The sequence below is a fragment of the Monodelphis domestica genome, chromosome 2 (genome assembly GCF_027887165.1).
Source record: "Monodelphis domestica isolate mMonDom1 chromosome 2, mMonDom1.pri, whole genome shotgun sequence".
In the NCBI taxonomy this organism is placed as follows: domain Eukaryota; kingdom Metazoa; phylum Chordata; class Mammalia; order Didelphimorphia; family Didelphidae; genus Monodelphis; species Monodelphis domestica.
The window spans coordinates 508,801,932-508,821,325 of record NC_077228.1 but is presented as its reverse complement, the minus strand read 5'-3'; the positions used below and the strand labels follow the sequence as shown (position 1 = coordinate 508,821,325).

General features: G+C 48.3%; 1 protein-coding gene across 1 annotated transcript in view; it reads left to right on the top strand.

Annotated features, from left to right (window-relative positions):
* Positions 1 to 18,996, top strand: part of BLMH (bleomycin hydrolase) — a 49,682-nt gene extending 30,686 nt beyond the window's left edge. The window contains exons 11-12 of the mRNA XM_007485725.3: positions 3,675 to 3,744; positions 18,114 to 18,996. Coding sequence (XP_007485787.1) covers positions 3,675 to 3,744; positions 18,114 to 18,265 — 222 coding nt within the window. The 3' untranslated portion in view covers positions 18,266 to 18,996. The remainder of the gene's footprint in view (positions 1 to 3,674; positions 3,745 to 18,113) is intronic.
* The last annotated feature ends 398 nt before the right edge of the window (positions 18,997 to 19,394 follow it).

Here is a 19,394-nt window from a genome sequence, read left to right as displayed (position 1 = left end):
CTCTGGTTTCTAATGCCTCTTTCAGCTTTAAATATGTGATATGTGATCTTATTAAGAGTATATTGGAGGGGTAGCTTGGTAGCACAGTGGATAGAGCTCCAGGCCTGGCTGGAGAAGGTCCTGGATGCAAATCTGGCCTTAGCCATTTTTCTCTCTGTGTTGTATGACCCTAGCCAAGTCACTTACCCTCAATCACCTAGCCCAGTAATGGCAAACATTTTGGAGATGGAGTGTCGGACCCCATCCCCACCCCACCTCCCAGACCAAATGCTATGCCTGCCCCCACACCGAATGCCAGGTGCACCCCGCTCTCCCCCTTACCCCACACAAGAGGGAGAAAGTGCTCCCATTGGGCTGCTGGGCAGAGGGGTAGGAGTTGTAAAAAATATGTACCAGGCTCAGTGGAGAGGAGGAGGGGAGCAGCTCTGCCAACTCCCTCTGCCTTTCTAGTAATGAACTCTGGGTGGGAGGTGGGGGGGTGGCTGCATGCCCACAGAGAGCGCTTGATGTGCCATCTTTGGCACCCGTGCCATAGGCTTGCCATCACTGGCCTTGTCCTTGCCCTTCTTCCTTAGAATTGATATTACTAGGAAGTAAAGGTTTAAAATATATATACATGTATGTGTGTGTACATATGTATGTATGTGTATGTATATGGAAGGTAAGAGGTAGGAGTGGGAGGCACCCTGCACTTATTTCACTAGGAGTGATCTATTGGATTGCTTGCTTGCTTGCTTGCCTCTTTGTGAGTGCTCCTATGGACAAGACACCAGGCTAGGTTGGGGGTATAGAGATGCGTGGCCCCACCCCCACGCTAGGAGTTTAGGGGCGTGTGTGCAGAGAGAAGAGCTGTCTGGGCTCTGGGCTAGTAAAATACTCGGAGACCTCGTTCCTATTGAGCTCAGGTGAATTGTTACAATATTATTATTAAGGATGAAGTTAACAAAGTGAATTTTCTGTGTAAGAAAGTGTCTATAATTGCTAGTTGAGAACTCCCCCAGTGGGCCTCAAGTCATCCTGCAACTTCTGGTTTGGTCATTAAAGCATCTACTCTCTGGGAAGATTGTGTGCAATGACTTTGGGTGGGGGCACACCCTTTTGCCCCCTCAGTTCTCATCTTGCTTAGGATGATAAAACTGGGAAGAGAGCCCAGATACCATCGATCCTCTTCCTCCCATTTTATAGACAAGGCATTTGAGGCCCAGCCAACGACTTGTCCAAGATGGCACAGCTTGTTAGTGGCAGAATCAGGCCACCTCTGGTTGCCCTTTCTGCTCCACAGAGCTGGAAAGGACTTGAATGAAGCCTGAGGTGTCTAGACAGAGCTTCTGTGTTTTAATAGGAGATAAGAGGCTTTTAGCCAAAGGAAGGAAGCTTTAGTAGTGGAATTTTAGGCCTCAGGGAACTGGAGAGAGAGAGGCCTGTTTGGGAGTAAGGAGGCCTCCAGGGTGGCCCAGGAATCCTACCAGGTCATCAGTTGTGGCTCCTCTGTGCAGACCTGTGCAGAGCTCTTATGACAGCCGTCATTTTGAAGTCAGATTTTTCTTCAGTATTAACTTGTTGCTGGGAAGCCAAACAATCCTAGCAAAATGGATCTCCCAGCTGGTGGTGGCATCTCTGGCCTTGGTTTGCCCAGATCCATAGAAAACAATGGCATTTGGGTTCCGTGTTGATTTCTTCAGGCTTAAAAGAAAATGGAAAGTCCTGCCCTGCAGAGGGACAACCGGGCCTCGCTCGTGTGTGTGTTTCCCTGCTGGGTGATGTGTGAGCGTCCATGCGTGTGTGCGTGTGCGTGTGCGTGTGTGTGTGTGTGTGTGTGTGTGTGCGTGCGTGTGAGTGGGACAGAGAGACGGGGCATCACATGACTGAAACAGTAGATGAACATTTGGGTTACACAGAAGAACATAGAATTCAGTGCTGAGAAGAGGTTTTAAGTAAGAGCTGTCTTTTGCCATTAGAAGCAAGAGGTTGGAAGGAATTTTTCATGAATAAAATATGGAATAAGTTGCTCACGTTTACATGTTTGGACATGCTGTCGTATAAAGTTCACTGGATTTATGACTCCCTAATACAGGCTTTTGGGTAAAGGGGGATTTTTGGTGTGTGCGCTCATGTCTGTATACACATCTAAAGATCAAAGAGCTTTTTACACTTTCTTTTGCTTGCCTTGAGGGCTTCTCTACTTTGCCTGGTCTCCACTTTGCATTAGAGCTCCGACAGTTTGACAGTTTGACAGTTCCCCTCCACCTCCAGCCCCCCCCCCCCGTCTGTTGAGTGACTCAGGTCACTGGCCACACACACATAATGCAGGGTGGCTGGTATTAGAATGATGGCTGTATGGGGGAATCCCAGCTCATCTTCCACGCTTGTATTTCGTGATCCTAATGAGTGTAAGAGTGGCGCACTCTACTGAACAGCAGAACACCGAAGTGAGCATGGATGCCAAGAGCTCCATCGCTGGCCTCGCTTTCTTCTGAAGCGCTCACAGCCTGGGTTCTGGACCTTCCTTTTATCTTAGAATCTCCTTCGGAGAGAGCTTGGCACAGAGACCTTCTTGGGATCCTCCATTTAAAGCTGGAAGAGACCTTAGAGGTCATCTGGGGTTAATCCCTTCATTTTACAGATGAGAAAACTCAGGCTGCTCCTCAGGGAGAGGTCAGTCATTTATCAGTGACTTGTCCACAGGCCTTGCATTGGCAAAGGAAAGGTAGGAGGGGTGTTGGGTCTTTAACTGGCATCTCCGAGGCTTAGCTGTTGACAATTATAGAAATGTCTAAGAGGCAAAGTTGGATTAGCAAGAAGGATGGCCCCAGCCCCCTATAAACAGCATTCATAAGGCTAGCAAGAACACAGAGCGTGACTCCTAATGAGCCTTTAGTAAGGGCCCTTAGGGGACAGTAGACGTGGACATAGGATTAAGGGTTCCTGGTGTCTGACGAAGACCCCCAGGTCAGGCTCCAGGGAGGGAAATCCCTGCCTCCCAGAGGAAGTCTATGTCTGAGTGGGTATTGGTGGATGAGGAAGTCAGGAACTGTGCATCCTGCTGAAATGTCTGAGTTTCTGAGGGAGAGATGGGGAAAAATATTTGCCCAAAGGGGGAGCCTTCCATTTGTTCTCTACCATATTATGGGAATTAATTTGGAGAAAAGAGTAAGTGGCCAGTGCTAGACTGATGGAACTTTGCCTCCTCATTAAAGAGGATGAAAGGCTGAGTTTATTTATTTAAAACAGTGGTGGGAAAAGAGGATCTGTGTTGTTACCCAGTTAGGTCCAACTTTTCGTGACCCTATTTGGGGTTTGCTTGTAGAGATACTGGAGTGGTTCATCATTTTCTTCCCCAGCTCATTTTACAAATGAGGAAACTGAGGCCAAAAGAGAGTTGCTTCTTTGTTTGGAATTAGCAGGATTCCTACTGTGTTTTGAACCAGTGTGAGGAATTGGTGGCTTGCTGGCCAGGGATGGGAAATGGTTTTGTGGTGACCCTCGAGTGGGAATAAACCTGGATATTTTAGCACTTTGGGATTTGGTCATGTCTTAGGCACAAGTTGGGCAATGCCAGATCTCCAGTATGTATTTTTAGATGGGATAAAGCATTCTATGGATCAGAAACAGTCATTACCATGGCATTTGAGGACTATTCACTATGCTATCTATGTTTTTGTTGTTTTTTTCAGGCTGCTCATGAGGGAACATATGAAAAATGGAGAGTAGAGAACTCCTGGGGTGAAGACCATGGTCATAAAGGTAAACCAATATACTACCTGTCAGCAGCTTGAATGGCAACTGCCATGGCCCTTCAGAAAGGCAGCTGGGATGTCTGGACAGGTCCTGGATCACCAAAGGCTCAGGAGACAATCAGTCGGCCACTTAATTCACGCATGGGTCCCCTTGGCAGGATCTGTGATCCTAGTCTGACACCCACTGTGGCATACTCGTAGAACCTCTCTGGCTTTTCTGGATTAACCTTGGAATCACTGTGTGCTGTGTTGGGCTGGATTCCTTGAGTCAGTCAGATTCTGATCTGCAAACCTCAGAGGCCCTCCCCATACCCAAACCGAGTCAGTATTAGTTGGTGAAAAGCAGAGGTTTATTTAGGAGGATGTTTGTTCCATGCTACTTGGACCTTTGTCAGACAAATAACCAGCGTCCTTTAGATAATCAGGTCTTCTGAGAGGAAGAAAAGAGGCTGGTAAAAGCACCAAAGATTGTCCAATTTTGTGAAAGAGAAGAATGATAGGAGCAAATATATCTTTCTGTCTACTATAGTAGAGGTCGTGAGTAAACAATAGTGGATATGCTTTTAATGCATGTTTTTAATAATAGATAGCTTTTTTAAAGGGTTCATTACTTAGTTTCTAGGGATTCAGACCAAGAGACCAAGAATTCCAAGGGAATGTGTGATATGTTAGTCTGTACAGTGCCTAGCCCGTCATGGGCCTTGGAGCCAGACCTTCCCCAAGTTTGATATCTCTCCTGGCAAGTCAGTTATCCACTTAGGGAAGAATGATCACTCATCCAGGCTCTTTCAAGGTATGTTATGACAGTGTGGGGATCAAAAAAGCAGGGCAGATGAGCATTTGAGTGATGATGTGGAGGAAAATGTCCAAGATGCCAGTGGAATGAGATGCCTTGACCCTTAGACTAAGCAACATTATTTCACCAAACAAAGAACCAAGTTCAGGTTTTTAAAAGAAAAAAATGAACAAGATAAAAAATTCCTGGATCTTCCGAGTCATATTTTTCTGTCATCCCATTTTCTTTTAGAAGGGTCTGTTGATCTGAGGATTGTTCTCCATAGAACTAGAGATTTCTGGTTTGGGTAGTGCCCGTTGGAGGCAGCTATAGCATCAGCAGCATTCTGACTCACTGAAGGCATGCCAGATGGGTAGGGGTCAGGAGCATGTGCTTGTGGTGTGGTGACTCTCAGTGTCATTTGGGCCAGCCCAGCCTCCAGAGGTTGAGATGAGTCACAGAATCAGAGATCCCAGAGGCCATCCCCGCCACAGTTCCTGTGGTCATCCAGCAGTCAGATTGTTGGGCTCTTCTTTCATTTTTTTCCCTCTCCTAACTGGTATTGAGGATGGTGTGGAGAGTCCTGGATTAGGAGTGAGGAGACATGGGTGCTTGACCCAGCTTCACTGCCTGTCACTCATCAGGTTACCTCAGGTCATTCCACCTCTCTCTTCTCAGTTCCTCCCTTGTCCATTGGTGGGGTAGCCTAGATGAGCTCCAGGATCCCCTTATTGCTCTGTCATCCTCTGTTCTCTGTAGCCTAAAGGCTTGGTATTCTCTTTCTGTAGCTTTTGGCTTCTTGGCATCTCAAGTCTTTTCATCTCCCCATGAAAATTCTCTTCAGTGAACCTTGGATTTCTGTCCCTTGACTCTGTTGTGAAACCCAATGGCCTCATTTTTGTCTAAACACGAGCAAGTGCTCTTAGTGCCTTTTTGCTCATCATCAGATTGTTGCATCTTCCCCCTTGGAGAGAGCTTCATTGATTTCTCCAATTGTTGTGTGATTACGGAGGTGCTTGTCAGAATGCCTGCTGTGAATTCAGGCGGGATGAGGATGGAATTGGGGACCCTGCTGAGCTCATTTTTTAATGGTGATTTCCTGTTAGATGGCTTTGCTTTCCTTTGAGGCAGTGAGTAGGGGTAAGCTAGGGAGGCTTGCTAAGGAAGGGGGTAGGATGGCTTCAGAAATATCAGGACAATTCACTGAAAAGGATTTTTAAAAAGCAACCACCAAAGCAGTCACCACTGTGTGCCTCAGGGCAGTCACTGACTGATGGCACCCAATGGAGGCAGGGGAATAGTGTTTGAAGGAGAGCATTTTTTGTAGATGTTTTATGTTTTAAAAGCCTTATTTCTAGGGGTGAATTTTAAAAGGCATTCAATCCTGGTTTGGCTTTCTTTTTAAATGAGTTTTCCTATTGTTGCTCATGTTTCAGTTAAACCTCTAGTAGCATCCTATTAGCTTCAAACTCTTTCCTGAAATGAACTGAATTCAGACTTCTTAGGTTGTCACAGAGGCAATTGATGGCCTAGATGGGTCTGGGGTTTTCAGTGACAAGCATACTGGTTTGTGAGTTGTGGCTCTCCGTTTAGGGGTCAGAAACAGTAAAAGCCTGGATGATGTTTTCTTTCTTTTTTTTCATTAAGTAGTTCCCAATTACATGTAAAGAAATTTTAATGATCGTTTTTTAAAAATTGAGTTCCTATCGCAGCTCTTTGTAGTAGCAAAGAATTGGGAATTGAGAGGTTGCCCATCAATTGGAGAGAGACTGAGTAAGTTGTAATATATAATTGCTGTAAGAAATGATGAGCAGAGCGATTTCAGAAAAACCCAGACTTATATGAACTGATGCAAAGTGAAGTGAGAAAAAACAGAAGAACTTTGTACACGGTATCAGCAATATTTCTTGATAAATAATTGTAAATGACCTCTTGGTAACACATTGATCCAAGATAATCCTAGAGACTCATGATGAAAAATGCCATTTGCTTTCAGAGATAGAACTGATGGAGTCTTAATTCAGGCCAAAACTTACTATATTTTGCTTTCTTTCCCTTTTTTTGAGATCTATAAAATGACCAATATGAAAAAAATCTGTATCTAATTGCTTATTGTCTCAGGGAAGGGAGAAGGATGGGAGGGTGGGAATTAGGCAGAGAATTTGGAACTCAAAAATTTTTTAAATAAATGTTTAGAAAATTGTTTTTATATGTAATTGGGGAAAAATAAAATAATTATTAAAATAAAATAAAATTTGAGTTCTAAATTCTCTCCCTCCTGCCCTTTCCCTCTCCTTGAGAAGATAAGCAGTTTGATATTGTTTATGCATGCAAAGTCATGCCAAACATTTCCATATTAGCCACGTTGCAAAAAAAACCAAAAAAATAAAACAAAAAAATGAAGAAAGTTAAGGGGGGAAAGTCTGCTTCAGTATGCATTGAGATTTTATCAGTTTTCCCTGGAGTTAGAGAGCATTTTTCCTCCTGGGTCAGGGATAGTATTTTCTGAACTATGTGACTTGGTGAAACTGTTTTTCCTTATAGCGTTCCTTTGCATTCATTCTGAGCTTGACTCCCTAGCCATATGGCCAGCCCTGATTGAAAAAGCAAAACAAACCAAAGTCTTGGGAAGCAGCTTCAGACTACAGGGCTAATCTTCTTCCCCCACATCCCCCAGCCTCCCATCCAAGCCCAACTATTCACTCATGATGAATGGTCTTGTCTCTCTCCTGACTTCATCCCACTGCTGAGTTAAGAGAGAGCAGGGGAGCTCATTCCTGCTGTTCTGCCCATAATCTTTTGTTATAAAGTCTTCCTCTATCTAACTAGAGGTTAAACTAACTTTTTGTTATCTTCTAATAGCTGAGATGCCAGAGATTATGTCAAACAAAACATTTCCTCAGGGAGCCAAAAGATAACTGGCCTGGGGGAGGTTCAGGAACCACAGCCAAAAGGAATTCTTTCCAGGGGCTGCTTGGTCCTTTCTGATTTAGCAGGCAGGAAGGCAAGAACACATGACTCATTTACTTGGCCCACTGGAGAATCTTCTGAGGACAGTTTGGGGGGGGGGGGGGGGGAGATTACATAGAAGTAGTCTTGGTGGGTCAGTGCTCCTACAGAGAACAGTATCAGCAGTTTGTCCCTCTTCTCTTTGGGGTTTCTGTCAGGTGAGATGGTGTGCTTCCCCAAAACTGACCCCGATAAAACTCAGTTGAGGCAAGTGAGGCCTAAAGATGAGTATGTGACCCACCTCATCTTGGGGTGACTTGGGGTTCCCCTGAAGTTCATGTCCAGGATCCTCTGCTTGGAAACAGCTATGCCTGTCACATCGTTGGATGCTTTCTTGAAGTGAACTGAGACTTGGTTCTGACCATGAGCCACCTGAGCTTGGGTCAGCAGAGGAAGGAGTCCTTGCTTCCCTTGCCCAGTTGAATTTCTCTTGCTAGTGACTCGTCACTGGACTTAGCACTCCGCCTCCTATTTTGGCTGGAATCTAGTTCCAATCCATTGGATTCCATCCCGTAGGGATGGTGACCTCAGCTGTGCACACTCCACATTTGCCCAGACATCTGGCCTTGTTTGCCCTTCTTGTTGGGATGGACTTGAGGTTCTGGATCTTAGCTGTGGATGGTTCCAAAAGCCTGGGATAGAAGTTTGCATCTTAAAGAACAATCACACTTGTTCACTTACGAACTAGCCAAGTATTTCAAGCATAGAGGAGGAGTAGCTGCTTGTTTTTAATTAGAAAGAAGCGAGGTCATCATCTTTAAACACCAGCACTGTCTTTTACAAAAGACTTTAAACTGGGCAAGATTCACTCTTTGACTAGTTCTTCCTCCTTATTTCCCCACCTCACCCCGCCATTATCCAGCCCAACCTAACAGCCTCTTCTCTGGCTTGGGGACTCTCCCCAGGACCAGGCTTCCCATCACACAAACTAGAACTTTCTCTAGCCTCCTTCTTTCCTTCTCTTCCCCCACCTTCTGGTTCCCCTTTATGTGTTGTCCTGGAGGGCAGGGATTCTGTTTCTTTACTTGTGTCTCCAATATTTAGCACAGTGCCCCTTTAAAAATGCATTGTGTAGTCTAAGAAAGATGATGTTGCTGGTCTTGTGGAAGGGGGCAAATCCTGGCTTCTTCTACTGAGGGCAGGTAACTTCATTTCTCTTAGCTCACTACTTCCTCTGTACTGTGAAGGGGACTAGATGAGCTCCAAAGGCTCTTCCAGCCCTAAATCCTCTAAGCCTGTACTTTCAGAGAAATAATGCCAGAAGAGGACTTCATCTTCTATCTTCCTTTGGACTTAGGTGGCTCAAACCTAAACCAGAAGTGTTTAACTAGCAGCTGCAAAGAGCCTAGGGAAATGTCTAACAAAAAAATAAAATAAAAATACAACATAGAAAATGTTAATTTGTGGTCTTCGAAGTCAAAACGCAGCCTTCTCAGGATCTATTTCTGTTTGAGTTTTGAATGCTTGAATCCAAGCCATTCCAATTTGCCACTCCATCACCACTGGTGACTCAAGATTTAATCTGGAGAGCTGATGAGCAGTGTGGGCCTGGGACTCTGGCTTGTGTAAAGAGCTCGAGCTCTGCTTGCTTGCAGGGGAAGGAGGATGAGGGTCATCCAAACCTGAGAAAAGAGTTGCTTCTGAGTTAAATGTGCCCCTGGGGATTCAGGCAATCTTTATGTGTAAGCACTCTGTGTCCTTTGCCAGAAGCATCTATTGGCCTTCCGGAGACATTGTGTAAAGGGAACCCCTTCCTCCCAGGGTCGTGAACTTTCTGCTCGTCCGAGTCAGCCCATTAGCATGGCTGGAACCTTCAAACAGAGGTCACAGGTCCTAGGAACATGACCCAGAACTAAGGATTATGGGTCTGGGTCAGAGAGACTTTGATTGGTTCATGAGATGTGATAGACCAGTGCACAGGAAAAGGAAGTGACGTGGAGAAGGAGGACTATAAAAAATGAGACCATAGAGGAGATCTGGTTCTTCCCTGGAGGTCTTTGGCTGGGGGGGGGGGGGGGGGGGGAGGCGCGTGTGTGTCTTTCTGTGATTCATTGTTGCTGGCTCTGGTGGAAGATTAGGGTAGCAGGCTAGGAACTCTTTTTCTATTTCCTTCCCTCTTTTTCTTTCTTAGACTATATTTATATTAAAATTAAATTGTTAAAAGCTACTATCATCCTTGTGACTTAAGGGTTAATTATTTTATAAACAGCAACCACAACAATCTTTTTTTATTTTACTAATATTATATTTCCAAACCAATTTCTAAAGATTACATTTAGCATATTACATATGGCATAATATTATTTTTCAATATTACAACTCCTTGGAAGAAGAGAAAGTGTGCTCAGAATGTCAGGTGCTCCTGGTTAGTGGTGGGCTCAAAATTAGCACGTGGGGAAGGTAGCCAAGAAGAATTTAGGGGCATTTGTGCAGGTGGCCAGGCTGTAATGCTGACCTGGAGCCTGGGCTACAGGACTATTTTAGAGGAGAGGAAGAACGGAAGAAGCAGCAGCAGGAAGAGACTCAGTCTCAGTAAAAGTTTTACCTAGAGAAGAGTACAGAGTAGCTAATTCTGCTTGCCACTTATAGCTCTAGACCAGCATTAAGAGCTGTGCTTAGGGACCAGCTTGCATCAGATTGGGGGGGGGGTTGGGATTCTCAGTAAGATAAGTTCACCACAGGCATTTTCATTATTGAAATGCCAAGAGGATTTTGATTTAAAGGCCTCCAGGGCTAGGCGTTGATGATACAAAGTCACATAGCCGCCCCCCCCCCCCTTACATTTTAATGCTGGGGATCTGGCCTAGAGTCTCCCCAAGTCCAATTTTGGAGGGCTGACCTAAAGAAATTCCTCTCGAATCATTCCGTCCCCACCTGTCTAACGTGAATAATGAGCTTGGGACATTCCTTATGCATGCCCCCTGCCCTCCCCAAATATGTGAGGCACAAATGACTCGGGAGCCCGCGCGCGTAGAGAAGGCAGAGATTATCCACGCTTAGCCCAGAGCCTTCCACCAAGAGGATGCTCTATAAATGCTTTTTGATTGATAAATCCAGCATTAGGCGTCCTTTGGAAGGTAGGCCTACGTGGGTGGGGTCAGGTGGGTTGATGGACAAGTACTTCCCCTCACCTTGAACTGTCCTCAGTAACTCGTAGCAGTGATGGGGAAAGTTGGGAAGACACATCTCTTGTTGATAAGGAATAGTCCAGGTGAAAGGTGAGGAGGGTCTGGACTAGAAAGAAGGGGAGAGATGCTGGAAGCCGATCTTAGGACTTGGCAACTGATTATATCTACAGGGGAGGGTGTCATGAAGGAAAAGGAAGAGGAAGATGACTGACATTGTGAACTTGGGTGACTAGGGATGGTGGAACCCTCATAGAAATAGGGAAAAAAGAAAGGGGAACATTTTCAGTCCTCTTTTCCCTTTGTTACAGTTCTTTCTCCAAAGCTTCATAATTCCTCCCTCTTTTTGGCTTTTGTGCCTTTCATCTTGTGTTCCTTAATCTTATCCTGCCTCATTTCCTCTCCCCAGTTAACCCCTCCATTCTGGATCTTCATCTGATGGCTCCTTCCAGAAAGGGAGCCTTTTGTTGTTTTCAGTTTAAGAACTTTTGGCAGATCAAAGTTTAGTCTGGAAAGAAACTTCTGTGAACCATTCATATTACTGCTGAACCTTGGCTGCTTTTTGAAAAACCAACATTCTGGTCATTTAATTGCCTCTCAAAAGGCCAGTCACCAGACAGTTTTGGAGACAGCATGTTCCATGTATTTGGACATAGGAACAGGAGTCACTGTGTCCTTTATAGTAATGCAAGGGCTGGAACTAAGGAGAGACCAGAAGCTCTGCTGGCTGCCATTGATGAGGTGCCAGGTTTGTGATGAAGGGGTTACTTGGAATGGTCACCTTGAAGGTCTTGGGTGGAGTATCCCAGGGATCTCTGGGTCCTTGCTGCGAAATTTGTTTAATCAGTGCCCTGGAGGTAGGTTCCTGGGCTTGCTCATCAGACAAGCAGAGGAGAGGAAGCTGGGGAGATTAGCTAACATTCTAGATAACAGAATCCAGAGCCAAGATGATTTCAAGAGGCTAGAACTCTAAAGAGATGGAATTCAATAGGGATTACCGTGTAAGAGTTAAGGAAGAATAAAGGCCACAAGTACAAGATGAGGGAGGCATACCTAGACTGTAGTCAGTCTGAAGAATATCCAGGGGTTTTAGTGAATCTCATTATCTTTATGAATCAGGAGTACGCTGGTGGGCCAACAATGGTACTGCCATCTTAGGCCACGGTACCTGTGTCTGGGCCTGGGGAGGGAGAGTGCTTACCTGACTTGGTGTTGCCCAAACACACCTACAAGACTGCACTTTGTTCTCCGAAACATTTCAAGAGGATTGTTGATCATCTGAAAAATGGCCAGAGCAGGGCAGCTAGTAGAGTGACGGCCCTCAAGGTCATACTTTATGAGGATTAGTTTGAAGGAGCCAGGAATATTTGGTTAGGTGGTGAAGTGTATAGTCTGGCGTTAGGAAGAACTGAGTTCAAATCTAGCCTCAGACACTAGTTGTGTGAACCTGGGTAAGTCACTTAACCCCTCCATGCCTCTGATTCCTCAACTGTAAAATGAGCTGGGGAAGAAAATGGATGAGACTTTGAAGGCATCATTGGAAACTAAAAAAATTGAGGCCATTTAATGTGAGCACCTGTGCTCATCTCCTGTTCTTTCCTCTTTTCCCCTGGTCTCTGAGGACAAGGCTGCCCTTCTGCTTGCCAAGACAAGCTCCTCTAAGGTTTATCTGATCCCTTCTCCCTCCCACCTCCTCCAGCATCTTACTCCTGTTGATTTTTAAAATCTCTCTCCATCAGTTGGTTCTCACCCTACTGCCTTCAAATATGCCCAGGTGTCTCCCATCCTTAAAAAAACTTTAGGGGGCAGCTGGGTAGCTCAGTGGATTGAGAGCCAGGCCTAGAGATGGGGGGTCCTGGGTTCAAATCTGGCCTCAGACACTTCCCAGCTGTGTGACCCTGGGCAAGTCACTTACCCCATTGCTTAGCCCTTACCACTCTTCTGCCTTGGAGCCAACACACTGTATTGACTCCAAGACGGAAGGTAAGGGTTTAAAAAAAAAACAAAACTTCACCAAGCCCTGGCAATCCCCCAAGATGTCATCCTATATCCTTCCCCTTCTCAGGTAAATTCCTTGAAAAAATTGTCTATTCTATCTACCTCAATTTTCTTTATTCATCTGTTCCTCAATCCTTTGACCTTATCATTCAACTGAAAATGTTCTTGCCAGTGTTACCATGACCTCTTACTAACCAAGTCTGAGGTCTTTTCTCCATTCCAATCCTTCTTGACTTCTCTGCTGCATTGGACACTGTTGACCACATTCTCTTCCTGGATGGACAGTCCTCCTTCTCTGGGCTTTCAGGACTTGGCTCCGTCCTTCTTTGCCTCCAGTGTGCTGCATGCCTCTTCCTCGGCCTTCATATCACACTCCCAAGGCGTTGTTTTCCAAGGTGCTGAGCTTCCCCCTCTCTCAAGGCAATCTCCTCGCGACCAGGGATTTAATATTATCACTGGGCAGAGTGTCCTGTCAGATCACCCCCTCCATCCCTTCTCTCCCGAGCCTTCGTCCCGCAGCAGCAATCACCTATTAGACATTTCAAATTAGTGAACGCGCTCTCTTTCCCCTCTTCCACATGTCCCTGTCTGGGTCCCAGGATCGCCATCTTGGCCTCATCACACACTCCTTCCTTTCCCTCGCCCTGCATGTCCCGGCAGCTTCCAGATTGCTTTTTCTGCGCTCACAACCACTCTACTCACACAGCCACCACACCGTAACGCAGGCCCCCGTTACCCTGCAGCCCTGGCTCGTCTCTGCCTTCTCCCCTTGAGGCTGCTCTACGTTACCTTCCTCACAGGTCTGACATGTGCAGCTCCCCTCAGCCAACTCTAGCGGCCTCTGGTTGCCTGTGGAATAAAATGTAAACATCAAAGCTCCGCTCCGTCTGGCTCCCAGCTCCCTTCCTTCCCTGCTTTCTCCATGTCTCTACATCATCTCATCTCACCCCCATTTCCCAGACTCCTTCCTTTCATATGCAGCTCAGATGTCATCATTTTCATGAAACTTGGCCGATCTCCTTGGCTGCAAGAGCACCTTGTGTCCCATAGCCTACTCCGTATGTGTAGAAAGATGTATGTGGAGAAATAAAGTCTGGGAATAGAAGGGCCTTTCCTCAAAATAATAAACAGAATATCTCTAAAACCATCAGCCAGCATCATCCGCAATGGGGATACACTAGAAGCCTTCCAATACGATCAGGAGAGAAGCAAGGATGCCCATGATCACCTCTGTTATTTAAGATTGTGCTAGAAATGCTAGCGGTAACAATTCGAGAAGAATCCCTTCAATGAGGAAACTAAACTATCACTCTGCAAATGAGATGATGGTCTACTTAAGGAATCCTAGAAAATCAACTAAAAGATGAGTGGAAATAATTAACAACTTTAGCAAAGTGGCAGGGTCCAAGACAAATCCACATAAGTCATCAGCGTGTCTATATATTTCCAACAAAACTCAGCAGCAGGAGTTAGAAAGAGAAATAGTTCTGTATTTATTCTTGCTTTTGTGTCTCCTGTGCCCAGGGCAGTGTTGCTGATTGATTCTTTAGGAGGGCCGGGAGGAGGATCCAGACTGTCTGAGCATGTCACATCCTCAGTACTTGGATGTTTATCTTGTGTAGAAGCTCCACTAGGAGCCATGTGAAGATACACTTGGAAGCGGGGGTGGGTGCTTGCGCACCATATGAGGGGCAGTGAACTCATGAAATACACACACACGTAGTGTAAGGCAGATTCTTAGGGTGAAAAAACAGCCTCACTCTGCTAAGGAGGAGATGAATAATGATTTCTCTTGGGAAAGCATCATTCAGGAAGACTTCATGGATGAAGGGAACTTTGAGGAAGTCTGAGGGCAGGGAGGAACATGAATTAATGGAGAGGAAAAGGGACTAGCCAAAGATTATAAAGCAGCTGCAGAGGCTTGTTATTCTTGGTATGTTAATTATAGTTTGGGGTCAAGTTAAAGAAGTGAAATTAGGAAATAACATGGCGCTGCCATCCGTGGGGCTTTTGAGGAATGATAACAAACAGACCTTTACTGAAACAATATGAGAGCGATGGAAGTTTGGAGGTCAGAGGGAGGCCATTGAGTCTTGTTGGGGAAGTGGGCCTCTGGGTAACATCAGATGCCGGCCTTCCTGGGCTTTATGGAATCGAATCTTCCTGGACTCAGGAATCTCAGTGGAGCTCAGAAAGTGGGTTCTAGGACCAGTGGTAGTAATACCAAGAAGAGAACCAAGCAGCAGCCACATTCATATACTCACTTGATTTGTGCAGAAGGCCTCCCCACTCCCATCCTCTGATAATCTGGTCTGTTTTATGTCTGAAGAGTACAGGCAGCTGACCCCTGTGGGTTGGTTTCCTTGATGTTGGCTTTGGATTTGGCCGACGGAACAAACTCATTTGCTGACCAAACTTTGTTATGGTTTGAAGACAAAATAAACTTGCTCCTCCCCCATCATCCAAGACAACCAGCCCTCTCTTTGAGCGTTGTCTTCCCTCCCCTGGCCTCAGCAGTGCCCGGCTGGGACTTGGGCTAGTCTTCCTTAGCAGGGGTGGACTGAGCATTCCATTGTCCCCACTGCCAGCCGGATCTTGGTGTTTACATTGAGGGAGAATGAAGGCTCTTCTTAGATCTCATTCCAAAAGACATACAGACTGCTATGTTATCCTTCTGGCTTTGCTCATCATCCTTCCCTTCCTGCTTTCCATCCCCTCCTTGTCCCTCCCTCCTCCTCCTCTCTCTCTCTCCCTCTGTCTCTCTCTCTCTCTTCCTCTCTTCTCTCTCTCTCTGTCTGTCTGTCTGTCTCTCTCTCTTCCTCTCTTCTCTCTGTCTGTCTGTCTGTCTGTCTCTCTCTCTCTTTTCCTCTCTTCTCTCTCTGTCTGTCTGTCTGTCTGTCTCTCTTTCTCTCTCTCTTCCTCTCTTCTCTCTGTCTGTCTGTCTGTCTCTCTTCCTCTCTTCTCTCTGTCTGTCTGTCTGTCTCACACACACACACAGAGCTTTAGGCACTATGTGTAGCATACGTTTGACTAACTGAGATTTGGAACTTTTAAAAAGGACATTTAACCATTTGAGCTGTTTCTGTAGGAAACAGCTCAGGTTCTTGGGAGAGCATTTTCTGTTTCTCTGTTTCTCACTTTCAGGGCAGCACGTAGTACAGTGCTGTGTGTACAGTACGGTGCCGTATGTGTCTATACGTCAGTTGCTCCTCTTCTGTCTTCCAGTGAACCATGACTCAGGTTATCTCTGGGTGACATAATCAAGATGCAGAGGTGGGGGGGCTTCCGAGGCCGTTTGGTCCATTTTCTAGAGGAGGAAAGCAAGGCCCAGGGAGGACAAGTGGCTTCCCCAAAGTCACACAGGTAGTAGCGTCAGAGGTGGCTTCTGAACTTTGAATACTGAACCGCTGCCACCTCCGTAGGTGGGACAAGGCTTTGCTGTCTTCCTCTGATTAAAGGTTTGAGTTGGGTTCTGGTGATTCTTTTCAATTTCTTGTCAGGAACTTTCTTTCCCTTAGCTCGGGTCAGGTGAGGGATGCCAGGATTGGTAGTGGCTGCTTCAGGCACTTGGAACCCTAAGAAAGATAAAAGAATCAAGAGTCCGGCCGCTGCTCAGACTTACACGCACGCGTGCATACAAGAAGACGTCCCTTTTTGGTATGTGTTGGTGTGTTGGTGTGGACAGAGCCAGAGCCAAAGAGAGATGGTGTTTCTGCCCAGAAAACGTTTTTAGAAGTGTGCCTGGGTCTGTGGATAGATAGGTATGTCTACACACACGCGTGTGCCCATTTATCTGAAACATTCTCTAGGCAGACAATCCTTAGGAAGGCCCCGTCTCCTTTATGCTCAAACTGTCCCTCATGCAGTGTGGAAATGTGGAAAGAAAGCTAGATTTGGGAACAAAGGACCTGGCCTCAGATTCCTGCGTCTCTGCTCTCTGTGACCCTGGTTCAGCCCACCTTCCTGGGCCTCAGTGGCCTCAGTGGTCCCTTCTAGCTCTCTACATCGACACTTATCAACTGTAAGATGAAATCACTGAGAAATAAGAGGGCCGAGAATGCAAAACAATGAGCACAGCTCTGGTGGCAAACATGTCTGTTTTTCTACTTCACCCCCTCTGTTGGGTTTCGTTTCCTGAGAGGATTTCAGAGGCTTCTTCCCAGATCCCCTGTGTGTGAGATGTCTGCATGCCCCCAGCCCCACTGCATGCCTCTTCCTGTAACCTCTCCAATTCTGGGCCGGGAACTGCCCCGATAGAGCTTTCCCTGCTTCTTAGACAGCGTGAGGCCAGGCGTGCCGGCCGTGTCCTTTAATGGCCTGCCTGGTTGCTCGGGGGCGTCTCGGCCCCTTTTTACTGGATTAACGAGGCAGGACCCATCAGAAACCCAGACCAAAGGCTGTTTGGCCCACTTCCCGGGGGTCCCGTCCCAGGGCCCACCGACCCCCTGGTTTGTGCCTCGGCCCCCGCTTTTTTCCCCGCCGAGGCACAGCCTCAGGCTTCAGACATAGCGATCCTAATCGGCCCAGTCCCACTCCAAGACACGCCGTGTCAACAGTTAGAGCAGCCGCAAGTTCATTATGCACTCGGGGCGCAATTCCTGGGCGGCGACCCTGTCTGGGAGGCTTCGCTGAGCCCCAAGAGCTCATATCCTGCCAGACACCATTCAGAGAGGCCCTGGCAAAGGTGGATTCGGCCCGATAGGAGTTCTCATTTAGAAGCCCCGTATCTGATCTCCTGCTTTTCAAAGGAGGGGGGGGGAGGCGCTTATTGTCCGCGGCCCGCGCGTTTGGGGAAGATTGATTTGCTTGGGTGATGATAATGTTTTATAAGGACACCAGACTTGATTATAAGCCGGCCCCCCTCGCTGCCAGCACTCTGCACTGTGGCCCGTAGAGGGATGACTCACGTCTCCTCTGGCACATGGCCGGGTGGCCTTCCCGGCTTCAGAGGCTTGTTGCAGGAGGACGAGGAGAAGCTCTGGGGATGCCGTTCCGAGAAGCCCCGTCCCTGGTCCTGGCTGGGCCGGAGCCGCCCGCGCTGTCCATTCCAGGACCAGGACGCCCTCATTTCTCTGCCTCTGAGCAAGGAGGGGCATGCCGGGCCGTGGCAGGCCATCCGTCTGAAAGGAACCTACGGCAGGGCAGGCCCCCTGACCTCGCAGAAGCCTCTGCGACGTGGCGGCGCCTTCTGTCGTTGGGTACCGCTGCGGCTCCCGGACGCTGCCCGCCCCGGGCTCCGCGGGGCGCTTTTCCGAACCCTCGGGGCCGGCAGCCCTGGGGAGCGTCCTGGGCTCCGGCGGGGCCTCCCCGGGCCCTTCCCGAGGGTCCCAGAGGAGCTGGGCCGGGCGGACGGGAGCCCCGGGGTGCGGGGTCGCTCGTGGCGGTGTGCTCTCTGGGGGCAGGAGCGGCCGCTGTCCTCGGGGCCCGATGCCGTCCCGGCCGCTCACGCTCCTTCGCTCTCCCCTACAGGCTACCTGTGCATGACGGACCAGTGGTTCTCCGAGTACGTGTACGAGGTGGTGGTGGACAAGAAGCACGTGCCGGAGGACGTGCTCCTGGTGCTGAAGCAGGAGCCCATCGTGCTGCCCGCCTGGGACCCCATGGGGGCTTTGGCCAAATGACTCCCGGGCCGCGGCGCCCGCCTCCTCGAGCAGGACTGTCCTGGGGCCCGAGGCCGGAGCGGAGGAGGGGACTGAGGCGGACTCGGTCTGCCGGCCCCTCGCTGCGGGGGCTCCCGGGGAATTGTGCTTCTTTACGCTGTGCTGTGGAATCCCAACACTCTCACTTCAGACAGGCTAGTCTTTAACAGTCAAAGACCAGGTCACGCTGTTTCCTCTCCTCGACCCCAGCAAGGGAAGGGGGTCTCTCAGTTTGAGCAGGCACGCTGCGCGCCTGGAGCCCCGCAGAGCAGAGGAAGGCCTTTAGGAGGCAGGCGAATGCGGAGCCGGGCCGCCTGTCGCGCTCGGGAGATGGAAGGCCGCCGCCGAGCCGCTGCATGCTCTTCATTTTAGCTTTATCTGCCCCTGCCAGCACGGGACCCCCCAGGGAGGCCGACGGGCCGGGCCTGGCTCCCGTGGCTGGCAGTTAGAAGGGTGGGGGAGGAGAGAGGACGCACCACCACTTGCTCAAATCCCATTGAAGCTGGGGCTCAGGAAGTTGAGGTGAGACAGTGACCAAAATCCTATCATGACCTGATTGAAAAACAGGGGAATCTCTAGCCAAATGGTGTCATTTTAAACTTCTGCATCTGGAGGGGGGCAGGGCAGGGCCGGGGAGGGCAGGGGGCTGGGCTGCATTCTTTAAGACAACTAGACGGTGCTGTGAAGCTTTTGAATAAAACACTTTCCTAAACGAGACTGAGTTACTGTGTTTGGTCCCTCCTGAGTGAGGCTCCGCCAGGGCCTCTCCAGGGTGCGGGCTTCCTGCTTCAGTGGCTCCTGTCAAGGAGACTCCCCGAGCGGGAAGGGCCCCTGCGCCCCAGCCCAGGGCCCGTCCGGCCTGGCGAAGTCGAGGGACCTCCCAGAATCGTGTTTCCAAGCCCATGAAGTTGAGGCTTGCCAAGGAGTTCAGGGACCCCAAATGAAGAGCCTCTGCCCAAACCTAGCCGGGACCGCTTCCAGCAGCCAACAGCCGTGGCTTCAGCGTCTAAGGGCTTCTCTTCAGCCTCTTGCCTCAAGAAGCCACGGGCGTAAAGGCTTCCCGAGAAGCTGCTGTGCGTGAAGAGGCCCGTCCTCCCGCCGGGAGACGATG